At 35.6% G+C, this 27,157-nt stretch overlaps 2 protein-coding genes across 5 annotated transcripts in view; one reads left to right on the top strand and one right to left on the bottom strand.

Moving 5' to 3' along the window:
• Positions 1-3,225, top strand: part of Kdm1b (lysine demethylase 1B) — a 46,491-nt gene extending 43,266 nt beyond the window's left edge. For all 3 annotated transcript variants that reach the window (XM_047558565.1, XM_047558567.1, XM_047558566.1), the window contains exon 21: positions 1,420-3,225. In XM_047558565.1, coding sequence (XP_047414521.1) covers positions 1,420-1,503 — 84 coding nt within the window. In that variant the 3' untranslated portion in view covers positions 1,504-3,225. The remainder of the gene's footprint in view (positions 1-1,419) is intronic.
• A 197-nt stretch (positions 3,226-3,422) lies between these two features.
• Positions 3,423-27,157, bottom strand: part of Dek (DEK proto-oncogene) — a 31,378-nt gene continuing 7,643 nt past the window's right edge. For both annotated transcript variants that reach the window (XM_047558569.1, XM_047558568.1), the window contains exons 7-11: positions 22,200-22,388; positions 10,047-10,182; positions 9,591-9,739; positions 5,572-5,640; positions 3,423-5,135 (exon numbers count right to left, since the gene is read on the bottom strand). In XM_047558569.1, coding sequence (XP_047414525.1) covers positions 5,124-5,135; positions 5,572-5,640; positions 9,591-9,739; positions 10,047-10,182; positions 22,200-22,388 — 555 coding nt within the window. In that variant the 3' untranslated portion in view covers positions 3,423-5,123. The remainder of the gene's footprint in view (positions 5,136-5,571; positions 5,641-9,590; positions 9,740-10,046; positions 10,183-22,199; positions 22,389-27,157) is intronic.

Below are 27,157 nucleotides of genomic sequence, written 5' to 3' on the forward strand. Positions count from 1 at the left end.
CCTCTCTCCATTTGAAATGTTGTTTGATTTTGGTCCTGTCTGTGCCGTTTCATTCCTTATAATCTAGAAACTCTTGTCCTTCAATCCTAGTTTTATTTCTGATCACTTACTTTGCAGGTTTTTCTTTTACTCCTAGATCTTCTGCTATCCTGAAACTCTTAGATTGACTGATTTTTTGCTTTATTGTTATTCATCTATTTATTCTGGTTTGGGGGATTTTTTTGTGGGGGGAGGTAAATTGGCCCTTATAGTTTTAGCTTCTGCTTTGAGTGCTTTCTTGCTCTTAGTGCCCTCTTCTTGCTCCATAGCTTGCTCCTTAATTAAGGTTATTAAGACTTGGTTTTTGTCTCCCTCCCTGCGAGGTTTCCTCAGACTTTCTATTCTGTGTGCTTTAGTCTGCCTGCTCCATGTCCAGATGCCCCACCCTTGACTGTTGGCTTAGATTTGAGTAGGGCGCTTTTTAAAACACCACATGGCAGCTCCAGCAAGCTTAGCTGGTGCTTGGATCCCACATCGGGTGTCTTGGGATGTTTAGTGTGTGGGGGGAGCTGTAGGAAGCCGGTTAACACCCATTTTCCAAGTCAAATAGGGGTCTCTTGAGGAGAGAGAAGAACCTGGTGAGGGGCTAACTTGCTTTTGCCAGTCATAACACCAGTCCTGTTTTCTTCTTGTGCTGCTTCTGCCTGCATGGTTCCTATGTCCCTGACAACTGAGATTTTCTCAGGTTTCTTCGTAGAACCACTTTGCTTTTTGTTATGACCTCCATCCCTCTTCGCCCGGGACATTTTCATTCGTTTTATTACATTTATGTTAGTTTAGGATCACATGTCCCCCAGTCTCATCTAAAATAGTTGATGGTGTTATTTCGTGATTTTTGAGTAATTATAAAAGAATGTCACCTTAAAACCAGGTGTATTTGATTACTCCTGGGCCTCTGAAGAGCCCGCTCTGCAGGAAGCGCATAGCGGCTGCACACCAGGTTAACTATCAGCCATTTACAAGAGATGGCTGTTTTAGGCTAAGGTACTTGGGGGTCGCAAGCAGGATTTAGGACCTTTCTTGCTTTCCTCTGATGATTATGCCTCGCCCACTAAAAACCCATTTGCCCCATGCTTCTCATTGCTGCCTGCCCCCCCACATTCATTGTTTCCAATCCGATACCTCACATAGGTACCTAGTACTTAATGCCACACAGGCGGGACAGAATGTTGTTGAATAAATGAACTTGGCAAAGCATGGCAAGATAACCAGAGAAATTCAAGTGCTGTGGTGGGTGAGAAGTGTTATTTTGAGTACACAGATTAGGACATTGGGACATCAATCTTATTTTAGGAGAATTAGAGAAAGCATAAGCTTATATTGCCTTTCAATGAATTCTTCATGCATGAGTTCAACTTATGTTTTTTTTTTTTTTTTAAGGCAACAAACAGGCATTTTCCACAAACTGTTACAGGGGCATATTTGAGTGGTGTTCGAGAAGCAAGCAAGATTGCAGCCTTTTAAAGAGAATTTGTCTGGACCCTGCTTTCTTTCTGCTTTCCCAAATGGGGAAACACATGTTAAACCTCAATTTTGTAAGGGAGAGTTCATGATAGCAAAGTTGAAATGTTTGTAAGGTGATAAAAATGCAAACCCATGCCACCACTCTGAAAGCATGAGTCCCTCCAAATGCTTATGAGCACTTATATTTAATTGCATTTTCTATAGGTCCAACTAGTGCTGTGTCTTCTGGGTTTCAGAATAAGGCAGAACATAACCTTAAGTTGAGGCCTTGGGTATGGTCCTTCCATGACTGGAGTTTCCCTTCAGATTTGACACTTTCGTGGTTGATCAGTTTTCTTACATTGTGAAACCAAGTTAAATAAGCAGGAACCATCAACATACCAGATAAAGCCATGTGTTTTCCTTCTGTGAAAATTTATCAGTATCTTTACCAATGAGCCTTAATATTTTTATATAGATCCAATATCAAACTTAAAATTGAGAAGTTTTTGATACATTCTCACCAGTTGAAGGTAAAATGAAGCTTCTATTTTATAACATACACATTTCTCCCCATTAAGTATTTAAAAAATTGTTATCTTTTGAGATATTTTAGGTTTGTACAATCATTGGCAAAAAAAATCTCAATCCCTTAAAGAGTAGGTATTGTTTCATTGAGAATGGGGTGCAGAGTGTGATCTTCAAGCTATGACAGAATATAACTTTTTCTTCAAGTGTGCTACACATTCAAATTTGGTGTTCAGTAACCTTAATTTTGGCAACCACTAGGCCAAAAGATCTTGTTAGAATGAAACCCCCCCTTTGCTTTTTGTAATAACTGATTCAGCATCTAGGAATATTTTTTGTATAATTATGTTCAGTTTTCCATAGGCAGGTCCACTGGAAAACTGCAAAAAAATGTGAGTTGTCCTGATAAACATTGCATTTTATAAGCCATAGCTTAAAAGCCTAAAACATGGCAAGCATTTACTTTTTCCACTTAAGAATTGTTTAACAAACACTGGTTTTCAGGGTCTTCAAGATGCCTATTTTGTTAAGAAACTTCAGTTTACAGGTTAGAAATAAGCTCTTATTTAAAAGTTTTTGAACAACTCTTTAAATTACATTGGTTAGCTTTTAAAGGGGGGAGGCTAAAAAAATACCTTAAAGCCACTTTCCGAAATATTAGGAATTTTTGAAATTCAAAATCAGCTTGTAAGTAACTTATGCAAACAGTGTACAGTGAACTTCAGACAGACACCACTCCTTCCCCATCCAAGTATGATGCAAAAGCAAAGAACTGTTATGTTTCACAAGTAAAAGGTATTCAGGTTGTTGAGACTCATTGGTACTGATTAGGAGGTATTCTGCTTTAAAGTATTGTTTTAAATGTTTAAACAGCATGCATTGTTAAGTGATAAATGCAAAATGTTAAGTTTGAAATGGTTCACAGTAAATTATTACTAAATTTCTGGGCACTTAAGTCTACTGTGCCACAAGTAGGAAAAACCCTATTAAAGGATGGCAAATGTGTATTTAAAATACTGTTTTTGTGTCTTACATAACCTATATATTTGATTTGACATTTTGTTGAAGGCAGTGTGGTACTTTATTTACTTTTTCAATGTTGTCTGAAGATTTTGTAATTGAGTAGCAGCAAATACACATTTACAGTGATTTAACTGCAGATCATGTATAGCTGGCTGTGTAAAACTGCTTAATAAAACTAGACTTTTTCAAATATGCTGTGTATGTGCTGCAGTGTCGAACACTAAGTGGGCATTTCATCACCAAGCACTCACCCACCCAGTCCCCTCACCTCCACACCCTTTCTTTTCCCCTTTGAAGGGTTATAAAATAGTCAACTGATATGATGTGTAATGCTCAAATTGTTACAGTGCTAAAGCCATTTAAAAACCAAACATAGTAAAACATCAAACTCAAGAGACTTAAAACACGACTGTTTAATTTTTATTGACAAGGCTTGTAAGAACAGATATTTAAAATCAAAGGCCAATTTTTAGGTCTCATTTAGTTGCTTATTCCATTCACTTTTATTAAGTATACCTTTCCCTAATGTCTTGACTTTATCAAGAGACAAACCTGTGAAAATACCTGTTAAATCATTTATATATACATTTCTATGATGCAAAGATTTTTAAACACTCAATTGGTACATCAAATATCTCATAGGCAGCATGTTTAAACTGATTAAGACCACTAATTTAAAAAAATTTAAGTCTTGTAATTCACGAGTGGGCTGGATATGGTGATGAAAGCCTGTAATCCCAGCTACGCAGGAGGCTGAGGCAGGAGGATCACAAGTTTGAGGCCAGTCTGGGCAACTTAGTGACATCCTGTCTCCAAAGGGGCTGAGGATGTGACTCAGTGTTGGAGCACCCCTGGGTTTCATCCCAAGTACAGGATCTTTTGGGGGGGGGGGGGGGAGTTGTCATGGATGGGACCAGGAATGGTCCCTATGTTGATCACCTCGAATCTTGATTGGCCAAAATTTAAAACCCACGTGCCCTGATTCCACATTAATTTTTTTTTAATGTTAAAAATATTACTTTTGAGAAATTCTTTGTCAGAGATAACTGCTATTACCTACACATTATCTTCTGGCATTATACCTAGTAGTTTTATCATAATTATGAAGGTGGCCAGGTTTCCTGTAAATATCAGCATTTTATATGGTCAAAAGCAGTTAATAAAATCAGCTCATTTACTATAAACCAAATGTGCTTGTACTTACTCCCACCCTTTCCCAAAGTTCTTGAAGCTTTGATGTGTTGATTTTGGTCTGTCCTTAATATAAAATGCATCCACAGATACTTTTGCAGAATTAACACAAACTACAAACAGATGACACTTTGGAGGCAAAGCAGAACTAGACAGTTCCTTCAGAGTTCCCATCACTGAATTCTGACTTCCACTGCTGTCACACATCTCGCCAAACACTGACATTTCATAGTTTACGAGTGTAAAGATATCTACCTACGTTGAATTTAAAAACTGATCTGCACAAAAGAAATAAAAAAAACTTTATATACAACAAATTGGTTTTTAAAAATACAAAAATAACATCTGTCATTTCTGTCATGCTGACAATTTGACATATATACACATGCAGGAGAAAAGTTCCAATTTAGTCACCTGGCCAGCTGTTGCTTGTTAAAGATAAGCACACTGCCACTGAGTGTTCATACTGACAGAAGAGATGTGTATTCAAAATATATAGTAAATACTGCAAGTCTCTGCATGTATAAATGCTGGCTATAATAGTTTTGTTCTACTTGATTAAAATATGTCTTAAGCAATCTAATATGAAGTGCACTAAAACCCACAACAGTTCAGGAATCTATGACCTTATATAAAGAAATCCAAAATGTACAAAATACAGCTATAAAAGCAAGGAACAATTACTGCCATGCAAGATTTTAACTAAAAACTGCATAGAAATGCAATTTAAAATGGCCAACTGATTTATGTAACACTCAAGATAAAAAGGTCAGCAGTAAGTCCTACCAACACAATGCTTAATAAGGATTTAGAAAAGGAAATACATTCTCTTTGCTGGTATAATGGTATAAATCAGATCTTCAAATCTATGGAAACGAGTCATCTGTCTCTCCTCTATCTCAAGAAATTAGCTGTAATGAAAAAGAAACATTATTTTGCCATGCCTGACGTAGATTAAGTATACATAAATCATAAAACCTTACCCCATTTTTTAATGTGTGTTTTATTACTGTGACCTTGCAAAATCAGGTAGGTCAATATAAAACTGCAACTACTATGGATTCCCCCTGCCTTGTCCTGGTAGATGGAACCTGCCCTGAAATTGTTGAGCAGCTCTTGAGATGCCCAGCTACTAGGTATGCTGTGAGCTCACATCTAATCTGAGTTCAGGTTCTATCACAAACTGTTCACACTTTGTTAAATATATACCCCCCCCGTCTATTTTGAAGAAATCTGAGGATCAAATGTGATATTTAATGACAAATACTCTGGGAAAATATACAGAATGATAATCTTTCGTCTTACACGTCCCAAATGATCAAACTATGAAGAGATTGAAATATTTACCTCTTTTACAGTTGTTTTTATGAAGTCTTTTCTCTCAGTTAAATCATAAGCAGGGTAATTTTCATATACCTATAACAAAAAGGAAAAAAAATAAAAATTTAAAATCAAGATTGTCTCTGAATATGCACAAACAGCTGCATGTACATTCCAACAGTATTCATTTGTATTGCAAATGAGCACTTTATAACAAAGCAGAAAATGAACATGCAGACATTCTCAGTGCTTTATAAACTGGAAGTGGGGACTGAATAAATATGGGTTAAGAAAACACCCAGTTAACTTCTTTACACTAGTCATCTGTGAAATCACTTTTCTGTTTTCAGTACAGGGGATTGAACCCAGGGGTGCGTACCATTGGTTTACCTCCTTGGCTCTATCTTGAGACAGGGTCTCACACTAAGCTGCTGAAGCTGGCCTTGAACTTGTGATTCTCCTGCCTCAGCCTCCCAAGTAGCTAGGATTACAGGTGTGTGCCACAATGCCTGGCTCTGTGCAACATCTTCTGGTATATACCCTCTTCTTTGTAACTTCGCCTCTCTAATCCACTGAATCCTCTCCGCAGTAAATTCACTAAGATCCAAGTGGTCTCAGGAGTCCTCAACTCCTAAAATTTGACTAAGTTTCAATCTTGTTTGTCAATTTTTTTTCTCGGTCTCATTATACCTGCTATTTGACTTCAAGTCCCAACAATAATTGCTCACAGGTTGTCCTATAAGCATCTTGTGGGCTTTATTTCTATCACAGCTATCACAGCTCAGGGTCAGAATTTTTTTTTTTTTTTGCGGTGCTGGGGATTGAACCCAGGGCCTTGTGCTTGCCTTGCAAGCACTCCACCAACTGAGCAGCCCATGACTGGCTTCTTTAGCTTTCCAGCAACCCCCAGTCTCAGGTCAGGGTCTCCCTTTATTCTTCCTGTTGGCAGTTTCACCTCCTTACTGCTTTTAGCCAAGAAGCTATTATCATGTTAACTTTCTGACACACCTATATCCCCTCCAGTTTTGGCTGCATTCATTAAGGGTTCCCATCTCCTTTACCTCCACAGGGCTCTACCCCTCAGTCCCCCTACAGCTCCACCTGTCCTTTCCCAGCACTTGCCAGTGGCATAACACATGCTTGTTCTTCTCTGGTCCCTTTAAAAAATATTTTCTCACCAACTTCAAGCTGCTTGAAACAAAATAAATACTCATTCATGCTAATTAGTTCTTGATATGGAATTCACTTTATCATCCCTCAAAGCTGCTACTGTATTATCATTTCCCAATTACTGTCTTTAAAAAGTTGACTTTCTCACCTAACCTCCGTGTCATTAATGCCTTTAAAAAAAAATGAATTCACAGAAATCCTTCAAATGGACTAATCTAATCTCCCTTCAATTTCTTCTCCACTCTGCCCTCATTTGTTTGGTATGTACTCTTCCAAACCTTTTTAAAAATTCTCTCTCACACATACACAAACACACATATAAATGGCAATATAATTTTTCTGTATAATATTCTATATTTTTAAAAAATGTAACATTATCTGAGAAATTTTTCCATGTTCTTTTGAACTGCTACATGGTGGTACAAAATATATGGATATACCGGTTTAAACATTTCCCTATTGATGGCCATTTCTGATTTTTCAATAATAGGCATTAATAAATATAATAAACATAATTGTAAACATTTTTTGTACACATGTGACTATGTCTTTACAACACACAGCTAGAAGTGGAATTGCTAGGTTAAAGAGTATCTGCAATTTAAATTTTAAAATGCTACCTACCTGTCCTCCAAAGAAGTTGTTACAACTTAAGCATATTAGTACCTGGCATTAGTCCTAACATAATGCTAACAATGAAAACCACCCATTTTTATAACTTTCTTCAATCTAATAAGTAAGAATATTTCAGTTTTTATCTCCTCGACTAGAAAGATGAGTGTGTATGTATGTTTGCATGTCTTTTCTGTTTTTTTCTCAGTGCTCTCTTTCTTGAGACTCTTCTTGGTTTTTCTAGCCCCATTCCCCCTGACCTTTTTCTTTCTTTTCTTTTTTTTGCAGTGTTGGGAATTGAACCCAGGGCCTTGTGCTTACAAGGCAAGCACTCTACCAACTGAGCTATCTCCCCAGCCCTGACCTTTTTTCTTTTACTCTATTTTCTTATATTTTATAGAAATTACTTCTCAACTCTGATGATAGTGGTCTTTGAGACCATTTTACATTTCTTACCCTTTCTTCTCTTGGCCACCTTATCTATATTCCTGGTCAACTCTTAGCAGTATCTGGTCTAGATTTCTTTTCTAAAATGGAGAATCACAACGTCCATAACTTTATTTACCTGGTTATTTTAAGCATTCCAACTCAAAATATCTAAAAGAAAACATCTATTCTTCCTGCTCTATTCTCTATTATGATAATGCTATCTAAGCTCTTATACCTCAATTAAGCAATCTTTGATCAGGCTCTCTTCTGACATGGATGATAGCAAACCTGTTGCTTTTGTTGTGGCACTGTAAATCAAACTCAAGGTCCTGAGCATGCTAGGCAGGCACTCTACCACTGAGCAACACCCCTGTTGTTCTGGTTATGATATAAATTGGGTTTCCTGACTGAGTCATCTCATCCTTTGTCAGGCTACCCCTTCATGATGTCACTGAGGTAACTTAAAAAAAAAACAAAAAAAACCAAAAAAAAAAACAAGATTGCTTTATGCCTTGACAAATATTTCTCAGTAATCTACCCAGCCTCCTGATTCCCCATTAGTTTTAAGTGGTGGGGCATCCCTGTAAATCCCAGCAGCTCAGAAAAATGAGGCAGGAGGATTGCCAAGTTCAAAGCCAGTCTCAGCAAAGTAGCAAAACCCTAAGCAACTTAGTGAAACACTGTCTTAAAAAAAAAATGAAAAATAAAAAGGCTGGAGGCGGGGTTGGGGATGTGTCTCAGAGGCCCTGGGTTCAATCTTTGGCACATGGCCCCCCAAAACAAACAAACAAAAAACAAAACCAAAATTCAGTAACAAGGCTAACAAGGCATATATAAGATCTGCCAAAGTCTTTTAGTGTTCTCTCCTTACTTCTGTAAAGACTTACTTCCAATCCCAGTCTTAAAAATATTTTGGACTTATTACTATTTCTCAAAGTCATTTTTTCAGTGAGTGAGTTATTGGCCTCAACTGTTTGGAACAGCTTACTGTCTACTAAAAACTCAGTTAAAAATTCTTCCAGATGCTTTATTCTAGACTCTTTCAAGCTCCTGCTCTAAACCCTAAGCAGGTAAGCTGGTTCTGTGGTGCTGCAGCTTCTTCTGTACTGTTCCACCATGCATACAGCACTCTTACTGGAATACTTGTTTCTTTCTATCCCACTGGATCATAAGCACTATGTGAAGGCAAGTGATGCTTCCCTATCTGTAATATCTAGCCTTGTGCCTGATATGTTGTACAGGTTCAACAGGAATATAAACCAATAATCTGTAATCTAAAAAAGCATGAGCTATTTTACCTTTGGTATGTTTCAAAATTTTAAGTTCATTCTGCCATAAAAACCAGATTATCAAATCTCCCAATTTGGATCTAGGATATGGAATCCCTATGAAATCATATTCAAGGTAACATCATTATTTTCTGAGAAGTCTTAGAAGAACTTCACAGAAGAACCTAATCTTTAACAGCTAATTTACCATAGTGTTAAGGGAATAAGGTGGCAGGAGATTGTTTTTTGAAATTAACACAATCTAAGAATACATTGACAGTTTCCAGATCTGGAAAGTTTCCTATGTGGTTTGGAACACATCATCCAAATTTTGTTCACTCTGACTTTATTCATTCTGTTATTCATAAAATAACTCCATTATGACAGAGACTTTGACTATTTTATGATTGTATATTTGGATCCCAGCACCTGTGAGAGTGCCTATTATATCACAGCTCAATATTTATCTGAAGAATGAATGCACAAAGGGATGTAGCTTCAAATTAAGGAACAGGTGAAAGAGAATTTCAAGGCAAAGCAAAAGGATTTAAACATTTGTCTAATTACCTCTTTGCAAATCTGCTTCATTGTGACTTCCTCCAGGTTAGCACTGGCCAATAATTTCTTTACTGTTTCTTTTAATTCTTCATCTGTAGGTGGTTTCTTCAATTTTTTAATTAAAGGCTCATCATCTGAACTATCCTCAGATTCACTTTCTAAATGCAAGATATTAAACATCAGTAAAATTTTTTTTATAATGCAAAGTAAATTAATATTTAAGGCAAGGCCGGAAGAATTTTATAAGCTTTCAGAATCCCAATGGAGTACTGGACCCCCAAATTATAAATCACCACTTAATTTAAAATTTTAGTTTTTAATAAAAGTTATAATTTATCATAAGCTACCTATAAAACATGTGTTAAAATTTCATGCTGATTTTGCAGCTTACTTGTGTTCCACACACATATGTGCAACATATACTTTGTACCTTTAAAATTGTTGATAATGTCATTTCTAACTTACCTTTTTTGGAACTGTTTTGATTCTTCTTGGTGGTACTACTATCTGCCTTCTTAACATTTGCACTTTTTACAGACTTTTTATTTTTAGAAGTAGCTTTCTGTTTCACTTTTTCTTTTTTAGAGGTCTTTTTTGGTGGCTATTGGAAAGGAAAGAAAATACCTATGTTGATGTGATTCACTGCTATTCCTCTATGCCTCTCAATATTAGAGAAAATTAATGTACTAGGTTATTATAAATTAAAATCACTAATTATCAACTTTTGATAGAAGCCTAATACACTGAACACAAATTTACCCCAACATAGGTCTAATCATAAATCAAGAAACAATTACAAAAAATAAAAGATGCCCACATTTATTCTGCTGGATGGACAGAAAACTTTGTATTACTCCATTTAATCCTAGGGGAAAAATTAAAAATCCTAAAATACAGATAGTATCATCCCATTTATTTCCTCTCTTCCAACTACAATCTTAAGTTCCATGAAAATGCCCCCTCCCTTTGTGTTTAACAATGTATCTCTAATTCCTAAAATGGTGCCTGGTACACAGTAGCTGCTCAATAAATATTTATGACTCTATGAGAAAACTAAGGCTCAGTGTGAGGTTATCTTGTCCACTCTCACACTGATAAAGAGCCAAAATTCATATATAGATCTGATTCCAAAAAATATTCTAAATCATCCATGTAATTTAACCAGGCACAGTAGTGCACACCTGTAATCTCAGTAGCTTAGGAGGCTGAAGCAGGAGGATGGGTGAGTTCAAAGCCAGCCTAGGCAACAGCAAGGCACTAAGCAAATCAGTGAGACCCTGTCTCTAAATAAAATACAAAACAGGGTTGTGGCTCAGTGGTCGAGTGCCCTAGTTCAATCCCCAGTAACCCCTCAACAAAAAAAAACAAAACAAAACATCTGTAACTGATTAAACAAAGCAAAATGCATACCTAAAGACAGATTAAAATGACAAAATTATAGTTTATGGTTATTTTGTCTCAACCAGGGCCTCTGAAATTAGAAAACATTTATTCTTAATTTAATTAACATTCTCAAAGGCAAAGCGTTCCATATAAACAAATGCCCTAAGATAAATTAAAATCACTTCTACATACTAAAACTATTGTCAATAACTTGACAATGTTTCTCAAATGTTTACACAATTTGAGTTAAATTATAAATCATCCTTTCCTTTAAAAAACGGAAACATTGTGCATCCTTCAGATTTAAGTGTACAAAACAATTTATTCCAAAAAAACCTTAGTCTGGGTTCAGATTATTTCTAAGTGCAATTCATTGGATTTTAGCGACTATTTCTTTTTGTTACAATACTCTTACTATACATACCTACATACCTGCACTACTTCAGTGATATACGCTTGGCTAGGAACTAGCTAACACATCTAGTTTGGCTGCTACTAAAAAATTCACTCGAGATGTCAAGGTGCTGACATCCTTCTACAAGTACATGAGCTTTACCATTAATTTTTGCTGTTTAGAGGCCGTTGTTACTTCCTAATTCTGATGTTCCAAATAGTAGGGACTAAGGGACAAGAATCAATGGTTTAATCTTTTCTATAATTATCTTACATTAAGTTTTATTAGGTGCCTGCACCTACTTTCTACAAGCTGTATCAGGCTCCATAAGGAAATACTAAAAGTCCATAAATTCTGTTGACACACTTAACATGCAGAATTATCAGTGTATCACTCTTTAGTGAAAGGCTAATAAAATCGGGACAAGAAACTAAGTTATTACTCAAAGATTTGGGGAGAGTGAGCAACAAACAATATAAGCATCCTTACTTGAGTCCCATTCAAATTAGGCAATTAGAATTAGATAATTAAAATATATCCAGAGGCTGGATGCAGCTCGGGAGACTGAGGCAGGAGGATCTAGAGTTCGGAGCCAGTCTCAGCAATTTAGTGAGACCCTGACTCTAAAAAAAATTTGGGGGATGTGGCTCAGTGGTTAAGCATCCCTGAGTTCAATCCGTGTGGTACCAAAAAAAAACAAAAAACATCAACCAACCAACCAAACAAAAAAACATCCAAAGCCTTTTAAGAGGGAGGTTTATCATTTAAAATTTAAGAGTCATATACAATATGGTACCATTTTAAACCTATAAATTCGGAGTGGCTAATAGTTTGACAAAGCAATAAATATTGTAGTGATAAATAAGAATCAAGCTATCTCCACAATGTTTTACTGACAAACACATAAACCTTTATATCTTTCTATACTGAATATCATTTTTTAGGAAAAATAACGTTCTAGTTTATGTGGAAAACTAGCCTATTATCTAGTAACAAAATTTTTAAAAGACTGCAAACATACTACAGAAAAGATACAAATACAGAGTTTAGAGTGTGGGCTCTTGAGGCAAATTGGCCTGCTTTCAAATTCCAAGCTCCAGTGTGTCTTTGGGCCCTATTTTCCTCATTTACAAAATAAGGAAAGCAGTATTACCTATGGTCTTATGGGCGGTAAATGCATTAATGCAGGAAAGTATTCTTAATGGCGCCTGGCACATAGGAAACAAATTAGCTATTACTATTATGAGTGGTTCCTTTTGCAGTGAGAAATTCTTGCATTATGAAAATATAGATTTCTCCTAACAACTCCAAGTTCGTAAGTATTCTTTAAAAGCAGGGCAGAGGGCTGGGGAGATAGCTCAGTTGGTAGAGTGCTTGCTTTGCAAACACAAGGCTCTGGGTTCGATCCCCAGCACCGCGCCAAAAAAAAAAAAAAAAAAAGGCAGGGCAGATATACAGAATAAAAATTTTAAAAGTAGTCAGATATTCTTAAGAACACTTATATTGGGAAAAGAGGGGTGCGAGGGGGGGGGGGGGGAAGGGGAAAAAAAAATAATGAATCAAACATCATTGCCCTATGTAACATATGATTACACAAATGGTATGCCTTGACTCCATGTACAAATAGAGAAACAACATGTATCCCATTTGTATACAATAATAATAAAAATTTTAAAAAAAAGAGGGTTAAGAAGTAAATGTTGAAAATGTATAATATCTTAAGTTTCCTTTGACTTATCTATAAAAATTATAATAAACCCTGAGCTATTACCACTACAGTGAAGGAATTCATAATTATACCAAGTGAAGCAGACAAAGTAGGAAATAAAAGAGAATTGTATGTCAACATTGTGGCTGATAAAATATTATTCCAGACCAATTTATAGACATGTAATTAACAAGAGATCTTTTTAGTATAAAATAAAGCAAAATAAGTTTTTTGCAGGCTAAAAAAAAAAAAAAAAAGAACACATATTAACCACAATATATCATACTCATTTCATACATTATGGTACATATAATAACCTAACCCTCAAATACCAGAATCTCATGTTATTCATACTGGATTTCATTTATCTTCAATAACCAGTCATACAATTTTCTGAGACAAACTTCAAGTAGGAATTCAGTATATTTTAGGTTGATTTGTGTAGACTTGGGAAAGATAAAATGACTAACTTGGGCATAGTAGTAGGACAGCTGATGAGCTCTTATCTTGGCTCAGGTCCTGTAGATGGGTTCTCCCACTCAGAAGATAAGTTATTACGTATAGATAACTTGGAAAATGGAGACATATCAAAGAACATACCTCAGTATTGGGACACAGTGGACAGGTTTTTACAGTTAAGGCAAACATGGATCATCATTATTTAGAAGTAATGTGAAGAAACACTGGGAGAATTGAGAAGGCAGGTTAAAATATGCCCACTTTAATTTTAAAAAAACTTTCCAAAGTACTACTTTCATTCCTTTCCTCTACTTAGGAAAATCTTGCTCATGCTTCTAAACCCAGCTGAGGAATCACCTCTCTAAATCTTTCACAATACCATCAATGTAATTATACTACACCCCCAACAATACATGGCTTAAATTCATTAATCCCAACTATGTGCAAAGTACTGTGAAGCAGTAAGAATATGGGCTTTACAGTCAAATTTCTGGTTCAAATCCTGACTCCACCACTAATTTTGCACTCCCATGCAAATCGCCCTTCTCTGCCTGTTTCCTTATCTGTAAACAAGGTGATAATGGCGCCACTTTAACACTTCTTGTAATTTTCATCTGGCACTAGAGTACACTTTATGTAACAACATGTCTTACAGGCATCATGGATTTCATTAACTATGGTCATAGCTAAGAAATTCTGAGGATGTGTTAATACACACGACAGCAAAGAAAACAGGTGTTTACTATATTTGTTTAACAGTTATTTTCCTGTTTCTCCACTACCCTGCAAGCTTAAGGGGAGATCTGACCATCTCCACAAGAATAGACACTGACTACCTTTATTTAGTGCTGTCAGGCCCTAAGCACCTAAAAAAGTGTTGTTTACAGTGATCACTTAAATATTTATGTTCATCTCTGTATTATTTGCAAGAATGATTTATCTGTGCTCTGAACCCAGGAAGTAATGACGGATGTAATTTCAAGAGGAAAGAAAAACACATTTGTGTAGCACAGCATTCATACACAATCTCATGAGCTTAAAAAAACCCCAAAAGCAACAAACAAAAAAGCCAAAGCAAAACCCAAACTGCTTATTTCATTAAAAATGAGGGAAATGTACCTGAGAAGTTAAGTGAGTCAATAACTCACTAGTAAGAAGGAAAGACCCTTGGTTAGGGCCAGTGTGCTTCTTACTCAATAAATTACTTGAGGAATGACTAATGTACCTCTTTTAGGCCAGGGCTGAAATTATAGAACTAAATTAAAATAAGCCAAGAGATACCATGTAATCTATTTATCACATGCTAAATTTAGATTTTTTTCCCCATTGCATACAAATACTGCAAATGATAACCCCAAAGTTAAAATGTTGGCAGAAAATATGGAATGGCAACAAAGGAAACCAATTCTGCATCAGGGCCATCTCTGGCCCTTACAGTCCAAACTCTGAACTGGCTCCAGGATTTTTCTGTTTTAGTCCTTAATTTATGTTCTACTGGTTTTTTTTTTTCCTCCTAATCTTTGACCTCTCCTCCTACCTACTCAAATGAAATGCATAAGAATAAAGGTCTTGTTAATTACCTATTGACAGATAGCACAGAGTTTAGAACTAGCATTTAGTAACTGCTAATAATTATCTATAAAACTGAAATGGAAAAAGATACTCGGGGACAAGATAACTTTGAAAGATCTCTTTCAATCCTGATGTTCTATTTCATTAAAATTACCCTCTTGCAAGACAAAGATGATTCCCATTAACAAGCAGTCAAAACTCTTCATTTTTAATAACATTATCCTCTGGCACTATTTACCTATATAGGTTGTACATTTGAAGGGGTGGGAGAGACAAGACCATTAGATCAAACCATCAAGAGTAAGGGCACCAACATACACAAATACATCAATATATATACATATACACTTATATATATGCAATATATATATATGTATATTTTGTTACCAGGGATTGAACCCAGGGGTACTATTGAGCCACATCCCCAGCCCTTTTATATATTTCATTTAGAGACAGGGTCTCACCTGTTTGCTTAAGGCCTTGCTAAGTTGCTGAGGCTTGCTTTGAACTTGCAATCCTCTTGCCTCTGCTTCCCAAGCCTCTGGGATTACAGGTGTGTACCACAGTGCCCAGTATACCTACATATTATTTTTAAGTCCCACAGCTGACTTATCTAGCTATATCATATAAAATGAGAAATATAATTATAGTATAGATGTCACCAAGCTTTTTCCATAAAGTGCCAAATAGTATATATTTTAGACTTTGCCAATTACACAGAATCTTTGTTGCATTTTACTGTTTAATCATTTAAAAATGGAAAAACCACATCCAGCTTATGGGCTTTATAAAAACTAGCACAGGCTGGATTTGGAGTACAGGCCAGAGTTTTCTGATTGCAAGACTAGATTATGAATTATTAGAGATTTATACTGATTTGGCAGGAACCAGATAAAGCATTCAAGAAAATTTATGTTAATAGGTTTTACAGTTCTAAGTTTTTTAAAAATATTTTTAGTTGCAGATGTACCCAATACCTTTATATATATGCAGTGCTGAGGATCAAGCCCAGTGCCTCCCACATGCTAGGCACTTATCACTAAGCTACACCCCCCCCCCAGTCCGAGTTTTAAGTTTTGATAATTAGACTTATACTCATTGACTTCTCCAAAGCTACTTGTAAAGTAAAATTTTATTCTTAATCATTAGTTCAACAGAAAGAACTCTCAAGACAGAAGTATGTATAATTGGAAACTCTAGAAAAATAAAAAGCACTTAAAAAGGTCATTAGGTATTTATTATAGCTTTATTCGTTCCAAGTACAAAAGTGAGGCTATATTTCTCATGAGTCAAGAATGAGATGAGATGTAAGATGCACACGGAACATAGTAGGTTCCATTTCTGTTATCAATAAATGCTTATCGAGTGATATTTCTCTCTCGGTAAACCGTCAGTTCCTGTAAGACATAAGTCTCTCCCCACCCCTCCACTTAGCAAAATGCTTTGGTATAAAGACAAACATTTTCAATAAATGAGAATGCTTTAAATATATCCCAAAAGATCCTATTAGTCTCAATGATGCCCAACCTCATGAGTTTTCTACAGCGTAACTTCAACCTGCATTACTCCTGGCTCCGCCTTACTGTTCTGCTTCTTCTGTGGCACCACAAAACCACCCTACCTTTGGTTCACACATCCAACTTCCCCTATATTCCCATCGTCAACCTGAATTGGATGCTTCTTCCGTATCTCCCTTAAGCTTTCTCTCAACAGAGTCTTCTCTGAAATCCTGTATTATTTATCAAATGGCATTTGGGTAGAAAATATCTTCTGTATAATCCCAACAGCACTTAGCATACCCCCAATTTATTGAATCAATCAAAATGTAGTCACATTAGAAATCAAGTATTGGCCCTTCAAGTCTCTTTTAAAATATTCTAAAAACTAGCAGTTATAATAAAGATATTATGTGTCATTATAAAGGAAAAATGTTGGAGGTACTCATTTTGGTTATTTCATCAAATAGGATCCAAGACATAATCTTTTAACAAAATATATAAATGTATGGGGGAAAATATAGGTAACAAATTTCGATAAAAAAAAGAATTAAGAAAAGGCTAGTTTCCAAATTGTCATAGGATTTATTTTTGAAGATTTTGGTTTATTCTTTCTGAATACGCTGCTTGTGGTTCAATCAGGACCATCAACCACTTTAGGTTTTTGATGAGCTACAGGGGAACAGATAAAAACTGATGACCACCATTAATCTCAGATAGTACAATGTACTATAATGTAAATTTTTAAAGATTAGTAATATACAAAAATTTAAAGATTTTTTCCATGAAGGTTCAGAATCAGAGGAACAACACATTTTGTGAAGGAAGGCAAAAAAAAAATCTTGGGAGGTTTAGGCTTACCTATCTTTTATAGGCAGCAGGGCTCTTGAAGGAGGATCACCAAAAAAGAAGCCTGTCACAGAGCCAGAATTCTGTCCTCACAGCGAAAGGTTGGACTGGGTGAATAGATGAACAAGATAAAAATTAGCTTAAAGTACACTATTCTTTTAACAACTTGGCTGAGAAAATCCAGAATGCCAAGAGAAAAGAATGTGCTGGTGTAGATGTATTTCACAGAAGATAATGAAAGCAAGTTTAAGTCTAGATGGATTTTATTATGGTGATCACTGAACTTTGCCTTCCAACAAAAGGTTTAGATGGTTTATTCAGTTTTGTAATTCCTCTGAACAAATAATGAGATTTCTTAGTTTTAAAAAAACAATTAAGCCAGGAATGGTGGCACACACCTCTAATCTCAGCAGCTTGGGAAGCTGAGGCAAGAGGATCGAGAGTTCAAAGCCAGCCTCAGGAACTTAGTGAGGCCCTAAGCAACTCAGGGATATCCTGTCTCTAAATAAAATATTAAAAATGGCTGGGGATGTGGCTCAATGGTTAAGCACCCCTGGGTTCAATCCCCAGTACTAGAAAACAAACAAACAAAACGATAATTAAGAGATAACAAAACTTTCATGTTCACCTCCTACTACCACGAAAAAAATTCCTTTAATGGTCCAAATAGATAAGTCTACCAAAAACTGTAACTGAGTTTCTCTGATTTGTAGGATGGATCACTCAACAACCTGCTTTTGATTTGCTTTCCTTCTAATGAATTCAAGAAAGCTAATGTCTGGATCTCACAGCTTCCTTGCAGCTAAGCAGTCAAGTGACAAAATTCTGGCCAAAGTCATACACATGGAGATATCTGATAAAGGGATCCTTGGTGGGTGTCAGGTGGGGGGATGACATCAATGGGAGAATGTCCTCCACTCTATCTTGTCTGGAATATGGACACAATGTCTAAAGCTAAAGCAACCATCCTGTGGATCATAAGGTCAAATGCCATATACTAGCTCAGGAAGAGATGGCATCCAAATCCTTTCCTAAGTTGTCATGCTGGCCCAGAACTACTTATCTTTTTGTCATGAATGGTAAATGAAGTCCTGCTGTGGACATTAGTAATGTTGTGAATTATCTCAGCTGAAAACATTCCTGATAAGTATGGGAAGATTCAGATAAATACTAGGAAACAACAACTAAAGAAAAAGTTACTAGGATAAGTTGAAAAAAGAAACAAAGTATCTTTTTAAGGTATAGGCACATTTTCTCTTCCATGGGCACTGTCTCCCTTTTTTTCTGTACACTATTTCTCTGATCCTGTTAATATGATCTTACCTGCTCATTTAAGCAGTCTTCCCCTAAAGGTACCAATTCAATATGGGAATCAGATGGTTTTCAGAATCTTTTCATAGAAAATAACTAAACTTGTTTATATTCACATTTTCTCATTTTCAATAAACTTCATCTACTAGTTTCTTGTTTCTAGTAACTCACTTTTTGTTGTCCTAAAAGGTCAATGTCAACAGCCAAACAGGGAAATTTAGTGAAACTCTTTTATGAAGGAATTAATTACCAAAGTTACTCTTAATAAGCATCCTCTTGCCTGAGAAAAATGAGGATTATACAACTTTTGTGAATTATTCACTGCATATCATGGAAACTAGTACAGAACAGAAAACCTCAAATTTTTGTAATTATCAGCCAATATGCTAAACCTTACATCGGCTTTCTTTTTTTTTTTTAAAGACTTTTTTGTTAACTGTTTGGATTTCAGTGGCTTCCTAATTCTCCTGCACAGATAAAGTTAAATATGAAAATCAGCAGGTCACTGAATAATATTCAACCTCACATAACCCATAGAACTATAATTTGAACTAGATTTCTGTCTAAAACTTCTAACAATACAGATTACATTTTGGTTATGGTCAAATCACTGAATTTACAGAGGAAACTGGTTATGATAAAATTAATCTACCTAAGTTCACAGTTTAGATACAAAGAATTTAAAATAGAAATTTTCAATTAGCTTCTTGGCTAATTTAAATGAAACTAATAATGAAAAGTCTTTATGAAAGAAACATTTCAGGTAATAACCAAAAACTATTAACTTAGTAATTTTCTATTTAAAAATAATGTATAGACAAGACTGGCACAGTGGCACATACCTATCATCCCAGCAACGTAGGAGGCTGAGGTGGGAAGATCACAAGTTCAAAGCCAGCCTCAGCAATTTAGAGATGGAGGGGTGAGGGAGTGGGATGACTTAAGGAGGCCCTAAGCAACTCAGCAAGACCATATTTCAAAAAAACATAAAAAAGGGATGTGGCTCAGTGGTTAAGCCCCTCTAGGTCCAATCCCTGGTACAAAAAAAAAAACCAAACAAACAAACAAACAAAAAAAAAAAACAAAGACCAAAAAACCCACCATAGCCAAACCATAACTTTTCTGATAACCTGAAACTCTTTTCTTAATGGCCTTTTAGAAAAGAGCAGTAATAACCCCAAATACCTTCAATATCTTCATTTATGAAGTCCCTAACATGGTTGCCACTTAACCAAGACTTCATAAAATAAAGAAAAACAAAGTGACCACAGAAATATCATTCCTCCCACTAGAACTTACTTTCAAAGGCCATCAGACCCTTTCACACAAACTCAATCAGCAATAAAGTTTTTGAGACCAGTAATAAATTTAAAATTCCTCTAATAAAACATGATATGGCTTTTATCTTGTGACTTTTATACAGTTAATCTGTAAAAGCATTATCCCCCAACCCTAGTGGATTTCCACCATTTGACCAGGGTTTCTAGCAACAGACCTTAGTTTATATCACTATAAAGCTTTGATTTATAGTGGGACACTTCCACATGTGATCATTATCCAAGAAAAAATATAGTTATAAATCAGATGAGATCTGTATACAGAATTCAACTATTTATAAGAGTCTGAAAAACAAACACAGTTTGTCTCTATTAAAAAATGCAGGGCTGGGGAGATAGCTCAGTCGGTAGAGTGCTTGCCTTGCAAGCACAAGGCCCTGGGTTCGATCCCCAGCACCGCAAAAAAAAAAAAAAAAGAGCAATGTTAATATTCTACAACTTTTCATGCTTTAACTCTTTCCCTAAAGAGTTGTGGTGCTAGAGTTATGGCTCACTGGCAGAGCACTTGTCTAGCATGTGTGAGGCACTGGCTTTGACCCTCAGTGCCTCATAAAAATAAGTACTGTGTCTGCCTACAACTAAAAATATATAGATATATTAAAAAAAATCTTAGGGAACAGTGAACAATACATGGTAGATGACCAGAAATCTGAATGCAGAACAAAATTAATTGAAAAGTCACAATTAGCTGAATGCCATGGCACACACCTGTCATAGAAGTGACACAGGAGGTTAAGGCAGGAGGATCCCAAGTTCAAGGCCAGCCTTAGCAACTTAGTAAGACCCTGTCTTGGGAAGTAGGAGGGAGAAGGACCGGGGATGTGGCTCAGTTGTTAAGCACCCCTGGGTTCAATCCCCAGTACCCAAACAAAACCAACTTAAAAAAAAAAAAAAAAAAAAAAAAAAAAAAAAAAAAAAAAAGACCTATCACAATTATACAGGTACATATAAATAAACAGGTTTTCCTCTCAGATGTCTAAGCCATAGAAATCCTAGAGCTCAGATTACTCATCTTCCTTTCTGTCAAACAAAAGGACACTTAAGATATTTATGAAGCACCTGCTAGACTTGTAACCATCTTTCAAAATTATGAAGCAGTTCATATTTAGTTTGACATTAAAACAAGGATGAATTTTAAATACCTCAAGACACATAAATACTAAACACACACATACAAAATAACAGTTCACAACTATTTTTAATCCCTCTAATTCTGTGGTGCTCAACTGAGAATGATCCCCTGTTCCAGGGGACATCTGACAATGTCTGAGGATATTTCTAGTTATCACAACTGGAGAATGGAGGTGCCCCCCACAACAAAGAATTACCTAGCCCAAAATGTCATGCCAGCATTAACCGAGTCCCTAAGTAAAACAGGGCAGTTTACACAATTTATAGAGCAAGTTCTGACCACTGAAGAAAAACACTGAAACAAAATTAAATACTATCTACCTGAACCACCTTAACAACAGGAAGGTACAGGTACATCTGCACCTGTTCTCCCTGACCTACCTGACTGAGGATATACATCAAAAGTTAAAATCTTCTGTTTCATCAGTTTACCTCCTTCCTGATGTCTCACTCTGGAAGATAAGTATTCTCAACATTTTACAAATACTCCCAAGTAAAAAATGACAGGCTTTCCCCTAAGTGATATCAAACTTACCCACCAATCGAACTTCAAACAAATTGATTTTCATTAAATAACATGCCCACACAAATGATGGTCCTTAAACCCCTTTCTTTTTGCACAAATTGGTTCATGTCAACTATAAAATATACAATAAAATAAATTCTCCAAGAATCTGCTCCTATGTGTTCCTGTTCAGAATATTTATCCCTCTTGCTTCTCTGCCCATTTACCGACTCTAGCCAAGAACGGGCTCAAAACACATTTCAAATTCAGGTCATTCAGACTATTATATTCCAACTTTTATACTCTGTCTTGGCAATAAAGCTAGATGTTCCATAAGGGAAAGAAATAGGTTTATATTTAATTATTTCTGCATCTTCACAACTAATACAGAGTTATTTTCTGGCTATTCTTATACCAAGAATATGTAACTCTCCCCAAGGAAAGAATGAATTTTAAAAAATAGAATACTTTACCTCCTCTTCACTTTCTTTATCTTCATCATCTGAAGACTCTTCCTTGTTTTTCTTTTCATCTTCGTCACTACTAGATTCATCCGATAGAATTTCAGGACATTTGGTTCGCTTTGCCTTCCTTGCCATTCCAGAACTATTTCGTTCTTTTTTACTGCCTTTGCTAGAGGTTTTTTTAGATTTTGGCAATGGCTGTATAAAAAATTTATAACACCACCAGTACGGAATTAGATTTCCAAGTCAATCAACTTTTCTGATAATTCTCAATTTCATCTCTCAAAAAATACAACCTTAGAGGCTTTATAGAGAATTCCTTTAATATGTCAAGTTAACCTAAAACTATATTACCAATACTCTATTCATATTCTAAATATCTAGAAAGACTTCCCAAATGTCAAGAGATATGTATTCTAGATTCTGACATGGAACCAGAAACCAAGGGCACACACTGTATTAAGCTCAAAGAGTTGTTTACAATTTGTCATAATTATTTTAAGACATAATTTATTTCATTTTTATAACATTAAAATTGTCACTGCCAGAGGATCTCCTTGCTTTTAGAGGGTCTATGAAGCAAAAGGAATGGAAGGCACTATTAATAAAGAAAATAAAACCTTATCATCAATTATTTATCTTGAATTTATGAAAGAACTGTCATATTGCCTTTGGGCTCTATTTTCAATAATGCCAGGATCATATTTTTGCTGATGCTTCTGAATGTGCAATAAATGTTGGGTATGTTAATTACAAAACCAATTAAGAACCGCAAAATAGGTGCATTATAATTACTCTAATATTCAATTAAACCATACATAACTAACTTTTATATTCTTTTATTTTTTGCCTATGTTACATTATGTCCTGCAATAAGCAAAAACATTAAGGTAAAATACTATAATGTGAAGTATGGATTGAGCATCCCTACTCTGAAAATGCAAAATGCTTCAAATTCTAACTTTTTGAGAACTGACAAGACACTACAAGTGGAAAAATCCACATATGGCCTCATGTGATGCAAAGTATGGTCAAAATGCAGGCACACACTTGAGCTGGGCATGGTGGTACATGCCTGTACTATCAATTCAGGAGGTTAAGGAAGGAGGATCACAAATTTGAGGTCAGCCTCAGCAACTTAGAGATCCTATCTCAAATATAAAAACCATTGGAGATGTAGCTTAGTGGTAAAGTGCCCCTGGGTTTAAACTTCCCACTCCCCCCAAACAGCAAGAAACAAAAGCAGGCAAACTAAAATGTTGTACAAAATTACCATCAGGGTGCAGTGTATAAGGTGCATTTGAAACATAAATTTTGTATTTAGACTTGAGTTCTATCCCCAAGACATCTCGATTTAAATGGAAGTCCTCCAAAATTGGAAAAAAAAAAAAAAAAAAAAAAAAATCCCAAATCTCAATCACTTCTGGTCCCAGCATTTCAGACAAGGGATACTCAACATATATTAAACTGTATAAATGTTTGTGGCAATTTAGACAATACTTTTCAAAAAATTTAACAGAACCATAGGTATTTCCCAGGAATATTCAATTTCTTAAAAGTCACAGGTACCTTACACAAAAATTAAGAACAAGTATCTGTTTTGTATAAGATAGTGCTCTCAGATTATCTACAAATAAAACAAACAACAGGACAGTTTCTAGCTTGCTCACACAACCCCGCTATTCTAAAGGTAGACTGGGGAACAGATAATTTAGATCACTCCAGAAATTTTAAGTTAGTGGCTCAATCCCAAAAAATTTCTCAGAGATGATTCGCTATTTAAAAAAAACTTCCTTGAGGCTGGACATGGCGGCACATGCCTCCCAGCAACTACTTAGGAAGCTGAGGCAGGAGGATCTCAAGTTGGAGGCCAGCCTGAGTATCTCAGTGAGACTTCTGTCTCAGTAAGAAATGGAACCACACAGCTCAGGGGCAGAGTATGTACAAGGCCCCAGGTTCAATCCCCAGTACTCAAAAACAAAAAAATTCTTGAATGTATACAGATATCCTTGTTACTTGAACTATTATCAAGACCCAATTCCATTTACATTACGTCTTTAATAGCACTATTTGGAGAAAAAGCAAATCTCACTGTCCAAACTCTTACTATTCACTATATGAACTCCAAGTCTCAAATGTATTAGAATATGACATCCTTCACTATCTCAGCTCAGAAACCAGATGCAGGTAGTATTCTGTATATATAATTAGTAACAATGGGAAAAGAATGGGTGCTAGACAAATCTATAAAGAGAAGTGAAAGAATGCTAAATTATTCAATCAAGAAAAACACAACTCCCCAAAATAAATGAAAAGCTGTAAAAAAATTTAAAAAAACAAAAAACACAAAGTAAGAATATACAAATATGCTTTAGAGCCTTACTACATTGGTTCTAACAGTATAAATCTATTGATCAGAATCCAGTGTCAATAGGATTACCTCTTTTTGGAAACTAAATCTAACTAAAAAAAGTATAAGTCAGTAAAACAATCAATGATGAATGTGTGTCCTTTTAATACTTTTACAAGTATTATATAGAAAAAATAATGAGCTTTTAGCATTTTTCTGAAATGATGGTAGCTTACAGTAACACAGAAAATAGCCTCAATTTAATATCATCAGATTAAGAAGTAATCACCACAGGGTCACATGTGAAGAACTGATTTTAGAGGCGGGCACAGTGGTACTCTGCAATCCCAGAGATTTAGGAGAATCCCAAGTTGGAGGCCAGCCTTAGCAACTTAGTGAGGACTTAAAACAATTTAGTAAGACCCTGTCTCAAAATTAAAAAAAAAAAAAAAAAAAAAAAAAAAAGGCAAAACAGACTGGGGATGCAGCTGAGTGGTAAAGCACCCCTTAAATCTCTAGTACCAAAATTCTCTCAAAATGTGGTTCACAGATCCTGGGGTTCCCTGAGACCACTTCAAGAATCTATATATTTGACTATTTTCATAATAACATCAACATATTACTTATTTGCTCTTTTTATGGTGTTGAAATTTGCACTAATTGTGCAAAAGTATACGTGGGTATTCACCAAGACACCTTGGTATTAATCAAGGCAGCAAAATGAACTAGTAGTCACTGTATCCCTCACAACTACATACCAGTAGTAAAAAAAAACAAAAAAAAGAAAGAAAAAACTACTCTACTTTTAAGAATGTCCTCCATGAAATAATAAATATTACTTGTGTTACTTCAACCCTTGAGCATGGGTCCTTTTAGCATCTGTGACAAACTGGGGAATACACATAAAATACCCTGGCTGCACAATGATATTCAGTGGTTTTCTCAAGGAAAGCATTTGTGCAATTCTTTGAGATGTGAGCTAAACTAGTTCGTTTTTCATGGAGCATCCTTTTATTTTTGGCAGTGCTGGGGATCAAATCCCCAGCTTTTAAAGACCTGATGATCATGGCCATTCAGAATTTAGGTATTTGGTAGACATGCTTTCAAAAGCAAGCAGATAAAACTGTTATTTCAAGGAAAATAACTGACAGTATTTACTGTTAATAAGTTTTACAAAATCAAGCAGAAATTACAATTCTGGAAACTTCATATCTTCTACAGCAAATGTGGTAGCTTCCCAGTACATAAAGGTTTTTCTGACAAAATGGTGTTTATATTGACAGACGTGACTTTTTGACATGCTTAATGAAATGTGCATTTGGAAGATCTGTATTATTTAGTAAGATCTACATTATACAATTCAGGGAAGCATTATTTTCCAAATGGTAAAGGCATAATGTTACAAAATCACATATGTGCAAAAGACCCAAGCTCCTTTATATGCCTTCAGATCTACATTAAACATTACAATTAATCGCTAAGAAACTACCACCTGTGGTGTTTTTGAGTTGTTATTAAACAGAATACCCATCAGCATCTCAGAGGACTTTAAAAAATATTTTTTTCTAACTACATACCTGCGTGAGGCTGGATTTACTTTGTAGACAAAACAGTACATTGTAAGAGACTGAATGAGAAGCAAAAGAGAATTGAGCTGTTTTCTCTTAAGCCAAATATTAACTAGATGTGCAAAACCAAAATAATGCCACTCTAACTCTTCAAAATACACGTTTTGCACAAAATATCTTTTTAATGTTACTTGAAAATTAAAGTCCATAAACCAAAGCTCTTGAATTTCTCAATTTTCAAAGTGTAATGGAATCTTAAAACCAATAAATTTGAAAATCACTGAGAAAAGGCAAATACAAACATATCCCTCATAAGGGAAGATGGTCACTGCTTCTGAGGATCAATTTGCCACACAAAATCCTTAAAAAGCACAAGTACAGCTATAAAGTTAGAAAATAAAAATATAATCTTCTGTCTTCAAGTAAGACAATCTGATGCTAACAAAAAACATTATATCCTTTTGAGTTTGTAGCTGCTTAATGAAAGTAGCATCTTAACTATCTGTCCCTGTCTGGCTATGGTGAGCAGGACAACAGCAGGCAAATGAAGTCTCAGAGCTATTTTCTTATTTTGGTTCTTCATGCTCTCCATATCCCCCCACCCATGCAGATGGCATTTCCCTGAACTCCGTCCTAGACCTGCTAGACCTCTTTACACTTCTTTTCCTATCAAAATGAGAAAGGAATATGGAACATTGGCCAACGGACCTAAAACAAGCTGAAAATGCAAGATCATGTAAGTAACATTTCAACAGACAAATCACCAGTGTCACTGGTTACTGTTAAATAATTAGGGTAAACTTAAAGTTTAGGAAGAGTGGGAAAATTAGATGGCCATTTTACTTTCCTATCCAGTTCCCAGGGCTCTGCTGATAATTCTAGAAACCCAATCCAGGAAACCTGTTTTAAGAATCATAACTTTATTCCAGGATCTAGAAAATAACCAGTTCATCTAGTCTTTTCTATCCTTATTACAAGATCACATTACCACTCCCCACCCAGTCCAACACCTCACACTTAACCTGTTTCTATTCAAGGACCTTCTAGGT

The sequence above is a fragment of the Sciurus carolinensis genome, chromosome 7 (assembly GCF_902686445.1).
Source record: "Sciurus carolinensis chromosome 7, mSciCar1.2, whole genome shotgun sequence".
NCBI classification, from domain to species: Eukaryota; Metazoa; Chordata; class Mammalia; order Rodentia; family Sciuridae; genus Sciurus; species Sciurus carolinensis.